The sequence below is a fragment of the Tetrao urogallus genome (genome assembly GCF_951394365.1).
Source record: "Tetrao urogallus genome assembly, chromosome: 5".
Lineage (NCBI taxonomy): Eukaryota > Metazoa > Chordata > Aves > Galliformes > Phasianidae > Tetrao > Tetrao urogallus.
Window position 1 is genome coordinate 56298934 of NC_136818.1, and position 18062 is coordinate 56316995.

General features: G+C 35.8%; 1 protein-coding gene across 2 annotated transcripts in view; it reads left to right on the forward strand.

Moving 5' to 3' along the window:
- Positions 1-18062, forward strand: part of VTI1A (vesicle transport through interaction with t-SNAREs 1A) — a gene marked incomplete at both ends in the record, with an annotated part of 250042 nt that overhangs the window by 41419 nt on the left and 190561 nt on the right. Inside the window, 2 exons of one of the 2 annotated variants that reach the window (XM_079535433.1) lie at positions 8221-8298; positions 14530-14550. In XM_079535433.1, the coding sequence (XP_079391559.1) occupies positions 8221-8298; positions 14530-14550 (99 nt within the window). The remainder of the gene's footprint in view (positions 1-8220; positions 8299-14529; positions 14551-18062) is intronic. The other variant, XM_079535434.1, reaches the window with a different exon arrangement.

Consider the following 18062-nt stretch of genomic DNA (forward strand, 5'->3'; position numbering starts at 1 on the left):
AAATACAAAAATCAGTTTTGCCTGGCTCATGTTACACACCAAGTATTTTTCATTTTCCTTTTCATTAATTTGTAGTTTGAGCTAATGTGCTTATGGTCCAAAATGCTTGTACTGAAATACACAAATTGAACAACATGTGGGTGCATTTGTATGCAAGCCACATTAATTATGCTGTTTTCCTATTTAATTCTTCTTACATCATGCATTATTTTATTTTGTATTTAATGAGAATGTCAGAAATTATCTTTTGTTACTTTCATTGAACAGACTATTACTAGGTATGTATTCACTGTGATTAAGACCTTAAGAACTCACCATTGTGATTAAGACCTTAAGAACTCAGATAATATTTTCTCACTCCATATACTCGTTTCCGGAATTAAAAATGTGTCTACTGCTGTACATATGTATATCTCAGTAATGTGTACACTCAGTGAAAAAAGGACAGTGCCTAAAAATAGCTTTTTATGCAATAAAAAGTATTTTTGGAAAGACCAGCTTAAGATTCCTAAGTTTAAAATAGATCCTATCAGAGTGGTACAAATTTAGGTGGGGCGATTCAGCTGTTTTGGAAACTTCATTCATCTGTTTTGCCCTAATTCTAAGTATCCAAAATCTGTCTTTATGGTTTCCTTTTGGTTTTGTTTTTTTTTCACTCTTTGAGTTCTCAGTGGCCAAAATACATTATTAATAGAACTGAGCTCTGTAGCAAAATTGTACTTTTAACGAAAGAGCCTAAAAGATAAAACATGCTAACTGTCCTAGGCTTTACCCACTGCTAGATACCCAAAGATTGGAAGAGCTGAGTACAATGGCTGTAGCATCCAAGAATGGCAGTTTCTTCATCCCAATTACAGGTTTTTGTTACAGTTAATGATCTTTTTTAGCATCTAATCAGAGTATGGCTACAGGCTGATAAGGACAGTGAAGTAACTAATGGAGGAAGTATTACTTGGATACTTCTTTTTGGAAAAGGGAGAAGCTGGTGGAATGTACCTGCAGATGTCCTATTAGTGTTGGCAACAGAAACTTAGGCTTCAGGTGGAAATACTGACTGAAACAAAGGTATTTTCTGATCATTTCATGTTTTGATTTATTTGAGATTCTTATCATGCTTTCCAATAGCATGAGCTAATTAGTTCTTTTCCTCCCTAACTTTCTTCTTGCTGCCTCACTGTGGGAGCACTCTCTTTGAAGGTTTGCCCTTACAGCATAGATGTCCTGTCCACTTGGAAAAATGGCTCCACAATTTCATATTCTCTGTTCATCTCTTCATTGTTCCAAGGCACTGAAGTTTATCTTCGTTTTCCAAGATTTAGGAAACATCTTTTGTAATAAGGGGCCTCCTACAAAGCAAAAAAGTCTGTGGACACAAGGCAGTCTGCAGTATGTGATGCTGTTGTGTAGTTGCTACTTGTACTCTAAATAGCATTTGTTGGTAAATGATTTGGTGGAATTGCATGGTGATAGGCATAGAAAGAAAGAAGGAAATAAGACAGCTTGTGAAGGTAAGTTAGTTTTCAAACTGCTGTTTGAGGAGAAAGGGTTTTCCTTCCCCTCCAGTCTTGCTCTCATTTTCTTCCAGCTTTGCTGATTGAAGTGGCTGTGATGAGGGCCTGCAAGTTGTGCAAAACCTTTGTCAAAAATTGGGCAAATATATGCTAATGATTGCTGTACATATCAAGACAAACTGCGCTCACACAAGTCAACTTCAAGCACAGAGGGAGTGCCTAGCAGTACTTCTGACATTTCAGAAAAGTGAGTCTGATCAGTAATGAACACAAGTGATCCTGAACACCATTTACAGGAATTTCCATTAACTAAATAGGCAAGGTGATTAACTTAGTCAGCTCCATAGATGTATAGAGATAGTTCTCAGAATTATATACTATAGTTTGATGGTGGTCACTTGAAGGAATCAATAGAAAGGAGTTATATAAAATTAGAGTACTGAAAAGCATATTAGAGGAACACACTAGAAAACGTAGGTAAGAGTGGGTAGTATATTATATACAAGTGGGCAGAGCAAAAAGCAGCAACTACTTTGACTGAAAAAGAAGTTATAGTTAAATTTGCAGTACTTTTTAATTACTTTCATACATTAACTGATCCCTGACTGTTGGTTTTTTTATTCTTTTGGAGACGATGGCACATAGGTAAGAAGGCAGACAAACTGTTACACAGAACAGCCTAAAGCTGAAAGCACCTTCGAGAAACTGAATTCTGATAAAGAATGAAGTAGTGTATGCATAAATGCGTAGGGACCAAGATTTAGTAAGATGTTGTAGTTCAAACGGGAAAAAGAGGAATTATTTTAATTTGTAAAATATGTATATATTGTCATGAGCACTGGGCTAAGGGGAATTATTTATTGTTATATCTGGAGAGTGTTGTCCAAGCCAAAGCACTCCTTATCTGAAATTTTCCATACTTTGGTTTGTAACGGTAGTATTTCTTTATACTGGGGTATTTCACATCACTCTTTTGATGTTTTCTGGTTAAATTGGAAGTGGTGGTAGGAAATTTTTGAACATCATCTAAAAAAAACCGTAAGGGTGACCGGGACGTTTAGTTCCAGTCTCCTGAATTTTGAAAAATCTTTTCTTATCTGTGTTACGAAGTTTAAAAGGCAGAACTCAACTTAATATGAGCTGGTTTTGTCAATACAGATTGTCTTTTCACAACAGAAATCATCCACTGTTACTCCTTTAACACAAGCAGTGAGTTACACTTCCCTCCCAGATCACACGTTTCCTTCTTAACCACAACTCATGCAATCACACAGGCTGCTTAAGCATCAGCAGTGTTGATGACACACATGGTCCACTGGGTTAGACACTCCATTTTTCCTTTACCAACATTTATTATTGGTATGCTCAACAACATTCATGTTGTGTGCAAATTGAGTTTTGCTTAACTCTCCTCTCTGCCCTCACCCCATAATGAAATTAAAAGTGTTTGATGAAGATTAGTGAAGATTTATGGACCTGTAACTTCTATTTAAAATGTCTCCTAGTATCTCTGTATTAGTTTCACATTAGCACTTATGTTTGATTTGTCCCTGTTGTTGGAGGAAAACTACATTTGTTGGAGTGGCAGAATACAGGTTTTAAGTTGTTTTTTCTCTTTCACAGTTCCCTGCAACCTTTTTTTTTTTTTGTGTGTGTGTGTGTGTGTGTATGAGAGAAAAGACAAGAGTGAGAGTGCCTTAGACATTGACTTTTGCTAGCTGACATCTGCTGCTGCATTGATGCTTCCAGTGAAATGTTTCATAAGTTTTGTAAAATAGTTTACCTCCCTTAGGCCAGAAATATATTTGTTGTTTTATATCCATAAGGAAATGCTTAAAATTCCAGCATTACATTGTGTCATATTGACTATGTAATCAGTTTTCCTGCTTCTTATCCACCTTGAATAAAAAATAGGCTATTTAGGAACAGGAGAACACCCTTCTAATGTCAATATGAAGTATCTTACCTGTTGTTTACATATAATCCTTATAGAGAAACACAGAAATTTTGGAACCAGAAGTTTGAACACAATTTTTAAGCAATTTCATTTATTTTGTTTCTGAAGAAGTGTTATTGTGTTGTTGGTCAAATAAAAGCTTTAAGACTGTTAGACAAGGTTACTTTTCTTCTAAATTTTAAAACTAACTTTTCCATTTCTGTCCAGCAAAAATTACTTAAGGTATCTCATCAGTAAGGTCAAGGTCTACAATCTGCAGTACCTCACAGCCCATTTGGAGACCAGGTCACTTTTCACCTTATTTTAAGAAGAGCAGTGGTGAAAGTGACCACTCTCAAAGAGCACAAAACCAAATACAATGGTATAATGTATTCCTAGGAATTATGGAATAATTCTGGTTAGGCTAATCTTATGTATTTATTTACATCTAGAGCAGGACCAAACAGATGCTGGAAGACTTTTCATTTTTTATTTTTTTAAACCATATGTATATAGTAGGAAATTCTAAAGAAAACAGATGTTTGTAGGTAAATAAGCCCTTTTGTTGGTTTACACTTTTTACAGAAAAGTCTTTTTAATCCATTCTTAAAACACTGAGGCTGAAAAATGGAGAGGTTTGTTGGGCTTTTTCTCTGAAATGCACCTCGGTTTAGTTCTCTGCTCAGGGGCCTGCTTAGCATTTAGGAGGAATGCTATTCTGCAGCTCAGGTATGAAAATACACTTTATATCAATTATTTGGCTGATTGCTGAAAGTGTGTTGGAGTAAAGGGGCATTGGCTAGTTGTGGCCTTTGCTAATGGGAACGTTTCAGAGTATGGATGAGTAATTAAAGTATAGAATGCGGAAAATTAGGCCAAAATTGAATAGAAATGAATAAGTATGCACCGTGTTGTACAGATGTTGGAAACAGATTATTTTGGATACCTCTTTCCATCTACATCTTATTTGGGTACCGTGTAAAAATTGGTCATACACCATGTAGATTGTTTCTCTTCCCATCGCCTTTTCTGTTTTTATGTTGTGATGTATCTGTATAGGTAGTAATTTAGCAAAATATCCTGTCTGCCAGGTGTGGGAACTAGCTGATTGTATTGTAATACCAGATCATTACTTAATTCATATGCAACCTAGCCTAGCACATGGAAAGCATTATAAATCTATTTACAGTGTGGCTGGTCTGATGATAACATTGTATTAAATTCCCAGGTGAGGCAATTTAAGCAATTGCTTTGCCATGTGTAGGCCGTGGAAATTAACTTCTCATATGCTTTAGTAATAGACAAACTTCATTGTTAAACTCAGATTAGTAGTATAGAAGAATTCTCAGTCTGGTTACATGTACCCTGCTTCACATGTAGAATCATACAGGGGGGTGGTGCTGCAGATCACAGATCTTAATTAGTTTAAGCTGAGTTAATTCATTTCAATTCTAATTTAGCTGTGCTTGCCCATGAACACATTCAGTTCTATTGGGAAATGTTAAGGCTTGGGTCAAGTAGACGGATTGTTTAAAGCCAAATTGCCAGACAGAACTGAGCAAGTGTATCTGTTTGAACAGGGCTTTAAGAAAATCACCCAATCAGTATGCAAAAATCCTGTTCATAAACCAAGAGAGATCTGCTTGGAATCAGAAATTCTTCCTTGTCAGAAGGTCTGGATATTGTAGTACATTTAAAACAGTCCCTGAAACTTTATCTGTCTTGAAGTTTTACAGAAAGTAGCTTAACCCTTTTGTATGGTGGTGTGTTCGTCTGCGTGCTGGCTTTGAATGGGGATGTGTAGACAGGGGTAAAAGCGCTTGTGTGCTTAGACTTCTGGTGTGTGTATGCACAAGAAAATATAAAATACAAGGAAAACTTCTCTGTGTGACAGATTTTTATAGAAGAAAAACTGCACATAGAAGCAATAGCCTATACTGAGTTGCCCAGAAATTCCGTGGATTACAAACTCTGTAAAGCTTCTGTCTTTTCTAGAAGCATACATATAAAGTAGACAGTGGTAACTGACAACTAAGACTAAAAATGTTGACAATTTCTTGATTTGCCTGGTTAGCTTATGTATAGAAGTCATTAACTATTTATAAAATGCATTATGAATTGGGTTCCTTCAAACTGTAGCAGTGTGTGACATTTCCAGCTCAAACTATCATTCTTGCATTTGGCTAAAGTACATATTTATAAACAGCTGTTAGTTATGAACTAAAAAAAAAAATCTAAAACTCACTTTATTGCCAAGTTTGGATGAACAATTTCATTGTCACTTTTTGAAAGCTATGCTTGAAAGTGTTACCAGTGTTACCTTAATAAAAATAAGAATAGTAATTGAAGATATGAATGTATTGATATTTTGGGCAAATTCTGAAAGAACAAATGAACACTTTAGTTCAAAGGCTTTTCCTTTTATATTATTGATTCGTTTAGTAGTGAAACTGTGATCAAAAGTAATATCAAATTATTTATTGATTATGCCAAAGAGTTACACCTAATTGTAGTCAGAGGGTTATTTCTTTTAATATAATTGCTGATTTTCTAATCATGACAGATTATTGCAATAAAGGAACAATGATACGAATATATTTATTAAGCTCAGTCACGTTGATATAAAGGATTATAAAAGGCCTTTAGAAACTGCATTGCTGTTAAGATTTATTTCTTTCTCATGAAGAATATTCTTTTTCCTTTCCTTCATGCAGCCTCTTGTGAATGAGAATATCAGCCACTTAAATGTTTCAAATAAATGATGTGTAACCATGGACCATCTCCGTCTCCAATATAATTAGGCAACTCGTTCACTGGAGAACAAGCTCATGAAGCATCATGCTCCACATCTTAGTCTAATAATGACAAATAAATGTAACAATAGCAGAATCAATTGGGCTGAGTAATTTTGTAGAAGTGGCAGAGACTGTACAGTTGAGGTACTGGACTCAAGTGGGGAGACTGAATCTCAATCAGAAAAGAAGAGTAGATATTTATTGGTATATATTTGTAATTTCCTTTCTTGTTTGATGTATATAAAATAAAAATAGGAAAATAATGTAATTGAGCAATCTATGCCAATTTGTTGGCTTTTTGGTGAAAAAAGAGAAAAACAAAACCTATCTCCATATGATATTCTTACATGCTGTGGAGTGTTTTAGTCCCCCATAGTGATGAAATGAATAATTTAAACAGGCAGCTCTGATACCACAGCCTGTTTAAAGGTTCTCATTTCCTTTAATGCTGTAGAGTACTTTTAGCTTGGTTAGTATGAAACTGTGACGGCTGAGATCTCCAAAAGATTTGGCATAATTCATCTCTTGTAGTTGGACCATGGTATGCTTTGTCCTTGCGAGGTACAGCTGTTAGCCTTAGTATATAATCTAGATCTGAGCACTAGCAACTGAATCACAAACTGGTAAGCATTGCTGTGGTGAAGGTGTAATGAAGGATGAGCTATGCAAGATCAAAAGCTAAGATGTGTTGCTCTCAGATGACCAATGCAAGACTACTCAACTGCTAGTTTCATAGTAAAAGGGATGTCCTGTTTCCCCACTTCCTTGTCACAAAGATAATGAATTTCCCTGTGCTCAGTGTATTTCTAATGGGTTGTTTTCTGTGCTTTGGTCTTAAAAATCAGAAATTTTTAGCACAATTGTCTGATTAGGGAAGGTTTGAGGGGGGTTTTCTTTGTGCTCAGTTCCTACTGATAGTGAGTTCCATGGTGGAGTGGGAGGGAAGCTTACAGCAACTAAAACGAGCCTAGAAGCCCAGTTCTGGCTGCCTCCGGAGTTCTTCCCATGATGGAGAGTAAGACTGATCATATCCACACTCAAACATGAAAATATTTTATACAATATGTTAAAAATACTTTCTTTCTGTGGTGAATGCAGGAGTGTTAGCTAAGACTCTGGTAATCAACTGACAGAGAGATTAATAAGAATATCAGTCCAGCTTTTATGGACTTTCCCACTTGTCCAGTAAATGCTGTGCTGCCTTGGTAATCTTCAGTCATTTGCTCAGTTGCTCACCACTTGATCTAGTTAAGAGTTAATATAGAAATTGGCTCCTGAGAAAATCTGATGCTCATCAGTTGTGGTCTGTCCTAACTGATAAGTGGCCATCACTGGTTTTGGTGTTCCCATGATCTGCTGTAAGCTGGTGTTTCCTTGTACTGCTGTTTTCTAACCCATATTTTAGGACTTGATTTCTGGTACTTTCTGTGGAGGTCTTAGCAGTAAAGGAAAAGCTTTATCATTTTCCACATCTGTAATTTCAACCAGTTTTGTTCAGATGTCTATTGTTCATACTTCTTTTTCTTTTTTTCTCCCTGTTTTTTGGTAAATAGGAAAGGAATTCTTTTTTATGTAATGGCATCACTGCAGTATTACTAGCAAGTCTTGGGAAAATTACTTTTGTTCCTACATGTTCCTTCAATGCTTCTGCTACGAGTTTTTATTGCCTTATTATTAGAACTTGGGTCACACATGATTTGTCTTGAGCATTATTTAAGCTGCTATTGTCTAAATTAAATGAAATATTGCGGATGTGACTCTCTTAGAAATTGTAAGCTTTTGCCATGCAGATTTATCAAAATACAGCTGTTGACGAACTTTTTTATAACTTTTAATTGCAGGGTTTTTTTTGTTTATTTTTTGTTTTTTAAATCAAATAGGTATCCATTAGGGGGCTCTCGAGGTTTAAGATGATCAGTCTTGATACCAATGGCTTTGGAGCTTTACTTCCTAACCCTTTTTTCTTTTTGTTTTACAGAAAAGGTCACGGATCGCCTACAGTGATGAGGTGCGGAATGAGCTCCTAGGGGATGACGGGAATTCCTCAGAGAACCAGGTAGGATGCTAATCAAGAAGCCCTAGTGGGTGGCTGGAGGGTGAAGGAGGTCACTGGCACACTGGGCTTCTCAAGCTGCTCCTTAACAGCATTAGCAACAACTCATGTGGAAGTGATACTGTTTAATGCAAAGCTGGGGTCTTAATCAACTTCAAAATGTTTCTTGGAGATCTTACATTTAACCCTTTAACTTGTGATCACTGTCTGCTATCTTAAAAAAAATCTTTTCTTCTCTTTTCTTTATTATTTAGTACTTTAGAAATAACTTGAAACACGCTGTTTGCCGACAAAGCCAAGGTCTTCACCTCAAACACATGTAAAAGGAATAAAAAAAGTACATAATGCTGCTTTGATAATAATGCAGTATAATTAAATCAACACTGGCAGGCAAAACAAATGGAAACACACTCTCAGACTTAGGCTGTGCACCGCTTTGTTTCCTTGTACGATTCCTACCCTAAACAGACTTTTTCTCCCTGTACCAAAAACTTGAGTTGTGCTTATGAAAGCATGTTTTCATGATGTATGTTGTGCTAGAATGCAGAGAGCTATCCAATTCTTTTAATGATGGAAAGCATGATAATCCTCAGGTTTTCATGATACCTTGTACTCATGTTGCTTTGAACACTACAGTGAAGATCCTCCTTTCTGAAGGGAACTTTATATTCAGAGTAATTTGACCCAGCTGTTAATATTTCTTTTGGTGCTGAACTTGTTTGACAAGCTCTGTCTGAAAGCTGAATGTTTCTTTTATGACAAATCAGCTCAGTTACAATGAAAATTGTGCATTTTGAGTGAGAAATTTGTTGAAAGTTTTCTGATAAGATAGAATTTTAATTATTTTTGTAGTGAAAATAAAGCTTTTTAGAATACTTTCTGCTTCAATTTTAAGTAAGGAAACAGAGCAGAACCGTGTTCTGAAATTTTTATATCTTCTACCTTAATATAAGCTCAGTAAGGGTAGACAAGTTAGACTTGGAGACTTATTCTAATAAAATGGATAAGCATAGACCTCTTAAGCCTCAGTGTTATACAGTATTTTGAAAGTGCTGTGTAAATGTTAAACTCTGTGGGAGACTGTAATACATATGTTAATTAATTATACACAGGATACAATTTATCTGCAGAACTTATTGCATAGCAGATGTAATATCTATGTTTAAGTTAAACGTAGAAGGTATTTATATTTTGATATATAGCAAGAAAGAGTTCCAAAATTTAAATAATAGGAAGACCTTTTTTTATCCCTAAATATGAATTTGCAGAAAGGAGAATTTAAGGGAAGAGTTTGATGGTCTGTGTGTCATGAACATAAACTCTGTACTCTAAAAGTGTTAAAATTCTAATTTTATTTCTTTTAAGGTGCTGCTATTTTTACATTTCAAGAAAAAAAAATGTGTGAATTCAGACATAAAAGGGCAATTGTGATAAGAAGCTTCACTTTTAACAGAATATCTTATGTGTAGGGATGAGATAAAATATTTTATTTTCACTTTTTAAGGAATGGTTAAATAACTGGTCTACGTGCACTTTTTGCAACTTATGATTTCTTTTTGAAATCTGATGGAAGAAATATGGTTTCATCTCAAGAAATCAAATGATAATTACAAGCACTTATCAACATGATTTTTTTTTTTTCATCCAATGGCCACTTCTTAAATTGAACAAAATTTTTTAGGTTATTAGTGTTTTATTTAGTTTGATAGGTAAATAAGCTCATTTTTTATGACCCAACTTGAAATTCCTACCCCCATACCTTTGGAAATTCTGGAATTCTTTATTTTCTTCCTTGAAAGATACTGTGAAATATTATCGTAAAGGAATCTCTTCTGTTCTTTTCATAATATGAAGGCCAATATATCAATCAATATATCAAAAGATATCATTTATTGCATTATTCCAATAATCAACTACACACTTTTCCTTATGAGATGTCATGATTTATATGTCTACTTATCTTTCTTGCTTTTAGTTACGGATGCAATCATATAGTACACGAACTTCAGCCTTATATTGACCTTTTCTGAATGTGCAGTTATCCAAATCAAGTGTAAGGCTTGAGTATTACTGTACAGTCAGCAGTATATTACCTCAAAATATCTAGATCAGTAACTCCAAGTCTACCGCACTGTCACTCATTACTATTTTAATAGACTTGGACTAGATGAAGAAGGTATGATCAAGTATTACCTGTAGCCATATAAAATATTGGAAGGCATTTCAAATTCTTGCTTTAATTTTGTCAGTTGGGAATGCATATACATAGTCTGACCCTCAAACTATTATTAGATGATTTTTCCTTCTCAAATAGTTTCAGTTAAATTAGTTAAACTAAAACGCTGGGCTTTGTTCTCCAATTCAGTCAGCAAACTTTGCTACAAAGTGAGAGGAGGCAATCCTCTCATGATGGAGGAATCATTGAAGAAAAGATTGTTCCTGTAGCAATCCAGAAATGTTGGTAAAATCTGCTAATAGAAATGCTGAATGTCTGGTTACACTTGGATGTTACCCAAGGGAAACAGATATGAGCAGTATATTTCAAGTATGGTCTTTGTCATGATAAAAATTTATATGTTTTTTATGGAAAGAGAAGACAAATATTGTAGAATGGCTGACATGGGAGTATCTAGAACTAAATGAGGCATTGCTGGGAAAATAAACAATTTTTTTTAAAATTCAACTTCTGGTTTTTAGTTGAGTTTTAAAGGCAGAGTTACAGCCAAGTTAAAAGCTGTACTGAACAGGGTAGAATACATAGGTATGAGTTTCCAGTTATTCTCACAAGAAGAAAGATTGAAGTACAAGATCAGAGTGAAGAATTAGCTAATGATGATTGGTCTTTCCGGTTCTTTTTTTTTTTCCTCTTTGCTATCCATTAGTAGCTGTCATCATGTGTAGATGAAAGTGTCTTAGAATACATTTGCTTATAGTGATTTTACCAAGATATAACCAATTTTATTACAGTAATGTTTATAGAAACTCCTTGTAAGAAGTTGTAAGAATCATACAATTCTGTTTAGTAAGTTAATGATATCAAGCTGTTTAATGAAATCATTGCTTAGTGTACATTAATTTCCTCTGCATTTTATCTGGTAAATATGTTCAAATGAGTCATATGAAGAGATTCCAAATCAGAAGACGTATCTTCTCCCATCAAGAACATACAAATAATAACAACAAAAACCCCATCCCCTAAAGCCTGTGTGCGTTGGCTTGTTACTTATTTTCCAGAAGTGATCTTAAATGGGCTCTGTTACTTTGAAGTCTTATTTGTCATGCTGGCCAGCAATGATCGTCAAATCCCTTGAAAGTTTTGAGCTTTTCAGTGCGATGATACAGTACTTACAGGTGTGGCTTCCCTTTAATAATCACAGTACTGTTTTCATGTGGTGATTTGTATGCTTTTTAGAAAGCGGATGTTGGGCTAAATCACAAATAATCAAAATAGTCAAGTATGACATTACCAACTTTCTTGAGATATAATACTACTCCTTTCTCTTTGGCAGCCGTGTTCATTAATATGTTGAAGTAAATTTGCATTAGGGTAAATTGCGTGTCCGTATGCACATGCACGGCGTATGTGATTTGTGGTGAACAAATATTTTGTGGCTACTTAATTTCTGACTACAAAGTTCTGATAATATTAGATTTGGGCTTGCTGTGCATAAAGTGTGTCAAACTTCAGCTACAGACCAGGGGGTGAAGTTGGTCAATTTAATTCCCCAAGATCTAAAGAAGGTCGGTATCATTTCATATAGCCCTGGCAGAGCAGATCATTACCAGACACAAATCTGTTCGTTACATGCCGAGGGTTTATAGCAAAATAAATAGACTGTCATCATAAGTTCAGAAAATTGTGTGTTCGACCCACGATAATGTGTAAAGGGCGTTTAATAGAGTTCAGCATTTATTCGTTATCTGTATGCGGACAGAGACGGCAGTAGCGTTATCAGCTTTTTTTTAAAAAAAAAAAAAAAAAAAATTGGGTAGTTTTCTGCATCACGTGGTGCGCGCCTCGCCGGCACACGGGCACACACACACAGCCCCGGCCGCTCTCTGCGGCGCAGTTTTGATTTTAGTCACAGCAGAAGGCTTAGCCACAAGAGATTCCACTGGTTCAAACCAGCGTAAACCAGATTTTTTTTTTTTTTTTTTAGCCTACAAAGGACCAGATTACCTCTTGTATCGAATTCTGTATTGAAAAAAAATATATGTATCTTTGTTTCAAGGATATGCTGATTATCATAACTTAAAATGGTGGCTGCGCACGGCCTGATGCTGCTTACCGTTGGGTGGTGAGCGTGATAAAAATGCCAGAAAATGTTCAAAAATAGAAAAGTAAAGGTAACACGTTTTCATCAAGTGCATTGTTAAATGGGGGAAAAATACATCTTTTGTTAATTTGAATGAATATCTTTCAGCCAATGTTTTTTTTTAAAAAAAAAAGAGAGGAAAAAAAAAGAGAAAAAGAAAACCCTCTCCCATTACTTAGCTTAGCTGCAAATCCTATGCAGAGCTTAAATTCAGCCATGCAGCACAAACAAGATAGAACATTTTTGTTTGGAACCTATTGAAAAAACAAATGTGCAGCATTTTAAAACTCCGTCTGATTGCTGCAGGGTGGCATGCCCAAATGGGCTCTATTGCGGGAGAGTAGTTTTAAACTTTGGCCCTTTAAGTATCATAGCCAAGTGAAGAATGGTGGCCTCCGAAAGAAAAGATAGCAATGCAATCAGCTCCCAGATCGCCCCTCTCTAAAGGGATGTTTGCCTTTTTGGGGAGAAAAGGAGGGGGACAGCTGGAGAAAGACCAATTTCTGACAGGCCAAGCAGTTGAATTTAAGCAGCAGTTTGGTGGACAGCACGGTTTTCTTTATGCCAAATTCTAGCAAAGTTGCGTTATTTCAGCTTGAGTTCCTGCAGTAGTAGCCCCAGTAATTACACATAGTTGGGTTCATTGTCTGCTTTGGGATGAGGCTGTGTTCAGACCTAGGCGAGCCACATGAAACAATAGAGAGTAATGGAAGTGCCTTTTTTCTTCTCGGGCTGAGGAGACTTTCTCAGTAGTAAACATTCTCAGCTCACACACGTGTTGAAAATGAGTGTTATAAAACTAGGTGAGGTATCAGCGCAAACTGAGATAATGGTGTAGCTGTTGTAATTTTGAATTCAACTGGAATCGGAGAGAGAACTGTAATTTTTTCACCAAGAGCCACTCTTGTGCAGACATTTGTTGTGAGTAATCATACTTTTTGTTCCAGTACCAATGATTTATCTCACTCTGTATATGGAGAGAGTATTACAGCATAACTCGATGTTCTGACTGGATTTTATTTAGTTTTATGGTAAACCTGCCAGAGCAATATTATTAATAGTGTTAGATCATGTTAATTTACAAGCGTAGATTGGTAAGCATAAGTGCATATGCTATATAAGTATGTACAGATACACTATGTGTGTATACATACACACACTGTGTAGTGGTCCAGGAATAAGAGCCTGGAGTGAGTCTTTCCTGAGGGGAGCATGTTTTGTGTTGTTCCCTACTCCTTTGTCTATTATTAAATATGCTGTGCAGTAAATCATCATTCCGAGCCGCTTATCTAAGCTGCTTTTTTTTTTCTCAACAGGAAAAGGGTGTCCATGTGAGGTTCCGTAATCCAACTAGATAATATAGATGTGAGGTTCAGTAATCAAACCAGACAATATAGTCGCATTCAAATGAAGGTATATAAAAATCGGAGTAGCGGTGACATGCTGTAAAGATGCACTCATCTATTAATAAGTTAGATCTGCTCGTAAAACAAGAAATCAGTTGTCACAACTGAAATATACAGAAAACATTCTGAAAACTTGTATACACAAAACCACTTCAGCTGTACAGTCTTCTCAGAGAGGAATAGTAAACTTGTTTTTTTTTTCTTTATAATATAGACTTCTATGAAGTCATTCCCCTTTATTTCATGATGGTGTCTTAGATGTGGTTTAAAAGAGAATTTCACACTATTCTCTTTGTTTAATGTGACAGTGTGAGAAAGTGATCTTTATTCGTTCAAAAAACTCTGCATGTAGTCTATGTTTAGGTTCTTTTAATGTGTTTGTCTGTGATTTTTAAATGCTAAACATGTAAACAGATAAATTGTCAATGTTAATTCTGTATCCTGTCACACAACTGATCTTTCTTTCCTGCCATTTCTTTCCTTTTTATCTTTTTTGTGCGCTCATGTTGCAGTTGATAAAATTACGTGAAGAGGTGAGTACTTTCTTGCTTTTTGTTGTCTAGCTTTCCCTTTAAAGCTGAGTTTCTAAATCTGAAGTAGATCTTTTTGTTCATTGTTGCAGGGAAATCTGCACAAAGCAAAAATATTGATTATACTGCTTTAAAATATTCACTGTTCTGCCTCTTTTTTTCCTAATAATTGTATACTTACATAGGAATCTCCAGATCAAACCTAAGAAATTAACATTCTTTGATAGTGGAATTTTTTTTAAAGGCACTAGAGAAAGAAGGAAAAAAAAGAAAACCTATTATTTGATGTCTGCTAGAATACCATGATCAAATCTGGTACAGTAATAATCTTGTTTGCATCACAAAATCTTTGATAGGGTAAATACATTCATACACTGGTATTGAAAGTGAAAGCATTGCTTTGGTTAAAACCTGTGCTGAAACACTGGCAGAATTACACGGTTTTTCCTAACGCTTTGACTTTGGTGTGAAGCACTGAAATGGCTTATGTATTATATAGTGTATCATATACCCACTGAAAATACAGCACAAGTAGACCCACGCTCACGTATCAATATTTATTATTTATTTGTGTGTGCTGTAGATCTGTAGGTGTAACACTAGAGATCAGTATTCTGGAACACCTTTCTTCCAGTTATAAAATGACTCATAAATATTTAGAGAGAGAACGTCTGTTTTAATGGTCAGTTCCTCTAATGTTTCAGTATATGTTCTGAAATTAATATACTCAGTTCCTTGCTGCTGGAGCAAAGCAGGTATCTGAACTGCTTTTTTTTTATTGTTTCCCGATTGCTGCCAAAAATGAGGTCTCAGGAAAGTCAAGATTACTTAGAGGTCGGATTTTTGAAGGGTTTCACGTGGAGAGTTTGAACCAGTGAAGTATTTGAATAAGTATATTTAGAGGCATTTTAACATCACTTATTTGTCTGGTATCTTCTTTTTGAAACGTGTATGCCCAGGCATATCAATAATGAATCCTGAGCTCTGCAGAAAAGGATTTGTAAGTTTTAGAAATGGTGATGACAAAGAAATGTAAAGTAACCAGATTAGGGGCAATTACAGGCAATTCTTAGAAACAGTAAGATATTTGTGATATAAAGATTCTTTCACCGGTTGCCTGAATGCTTTATTTTTCCTTCTTCTTGTGGAGCTGATATTAATATGTTGAAGCTGCAGAGTAATGTGGCGAATAAAAAAAATTAAACAAAATAAACATGTAACTGCATGAAAGCCCTCCCACCACTGCTGAGCTCCCCTCCCCAACAGTCCCAGTATTTAAACAGATGACAATATTGTTGCAAGGGTTTGTACAGCCTGATTTCTGAGATTACTTTCAGAAGAGCAAGATCCATTCGCTCAACCCTTTAACAACGCTCGCACGTCTGCTCCTGTGCTTTTGTAAAGCAATATAGTAGGATCATTTTTGCTTGCAAACAGAGATTATAGGTTTATAAACGGGCAGATTCCTAATTTGTAGGTTACTCTGAAAATTTAATTAGATATAAAGAACAAGGCTGCGACTTAACTGCTCTTCTTTCTGATAAAACTGTGAAGGCAAATAAGAAAATTCAGAATGTTATTGCACAGGAATGGGGCTTAGGAGCTATACTGAACTCATAATGAGTCATACCTTTTGGAGCTTATAATTACTCTATCATTCAGCTAAATTTTTTTGACATTGCTTCTAGTAATTTTCTGCTTTTCCTGGTTAGCCTCAGAAGTTACTTTTTTCCTCTCTCTATTTGGAGAGCAACAGCAAAGAGATATAAATAAATTTGTTGTCTAGAACAAAACCGAACAGGTAGAGAGAGAAATAATTAAAAAAAATAATAATTGTTGACATTCCATTTCCTGTACTTAAGGACTGTGTGTTGAGTAGGTTGTGATTGCAGTGCTGTTTTAATACTGGATGCAAAATGCATGTTAAAGTTTAAACGAAGACTGGTACAGGGACTGAGGCGTAATTCTGAACTTGTCCCCTAGTGAAACATCAAGGCATCCACAATTATAATTCTCCTAAGGAGGTATGAACAGATCTTGAAAGAAATTATGGTTTGCCATTCTGTTTGTTAATAAAACCTACACTTCCTCTCATTACCGGGCTCTGTTCCGGCACTCACACCGTACGCAGCATCGCGTGGAGGCTGTGCCGCTCTGTCTTTTGAGCTCCTGAGATCTCAGTTTGATTCCAGCCCACATGGAATGACAAAATCTCTAGTGATAGCATGCCACTTTGCAAAACTTCCTTATGTAACTCAGATAGAAGCTGTTTCTGAAGCTGCAAGACGCACTGAATCACCTCCCTGCCCACCTCTCAGAGCAGGGATGCAGTGGCAGAAGGAGTGTGGGGAGGGCTGGGGAGCAGAAAGGCATCAGCTGCTGCTGTCGGGCACCGATTTCATGGCCAAAGGGCTGTATGCCTCCCAAGCCAGAGCACGTAAATAATTGTCATTTGTAATAAAAATAAAAAGGTCTCATTGTAGAGTGGCTTGGGTGAAAAGGTTCTGAAATAAGGTAAGAAACTGCTTTGAGTTAATGTTAGTACCGAGTTCACAATGCTTTAGTATTCTAATTGCTCACAGTAGGACTGAACTAACTGTGGGCTTATCATTTACCTTTTAGACAAACTGCGGCTAGTATAGTGTATAAAAAAATACAATTACATGTTAATTCTTTCTGTTGGGCAGCTCTTTTACATTGAAATGAGAAATCTGATTATTTTCTCCTTCTCCCCTAACATAGTAGGCTTGTCTTTTCATTCTTAGTGTGCCACTACAGTGCTGTGCATCTGTTCTTTAATTATAACACTCTGTTCCTTGTGCCTACTCCCAGTCCCTTCTTTTCTTTTTTTGTTTTAAGTATCTCCTGTCTAACTTTTAGGATTGTTGTCCTCTGAACTCCTTATTTATCCCTCCCCCCAGATACCTCTTCCACTCCTTTTCTTCCTGGAGAGATATCAGTGTAGCAGCATTAAATTCCTGACGTTTTTTACAAGACTTAAAATATTTAACTCCGGTTGTTCTTTAATATTATTCAAGGGTAGGGGGGCTGTATTTGAAGAAAGGCACTGCAGGCTTACACTTCTTTTTCTAGTGGGCAATGGAGAGGAACCAGCATATGTTATGAAAAGGTGACTTTTAAAAATAAAATTAAGTAAAATTAACACTAATTATCTAGATTGACCATGAGTCCTAAGAACAAGCACTGCTCTAGTTGCTGTCATGATTTCAATTACAGCTTTGTAACTTACAGTACAGTTTTAAATTTTTTAAGTGCTCTTGCTGTTGTTTTTTTTTCTTGGTGGCCTGCCCCCCATGAATGCAAAAGGCTTTTTTTTTTTTTTTCCAATTTACTCTTAACCCATCCACTGTGTATTAGACAACTCTATTAATTATTATAGACTGTTATTGCAGCTTTCCTGACCTTCACATTGGGTCCTATCTGTGCTGATCTAAATGCATTGTTTTAATGATTTCAAAAAAAAAAAAAAAAAAAAGAGAGAGAGAGAGAGGGGA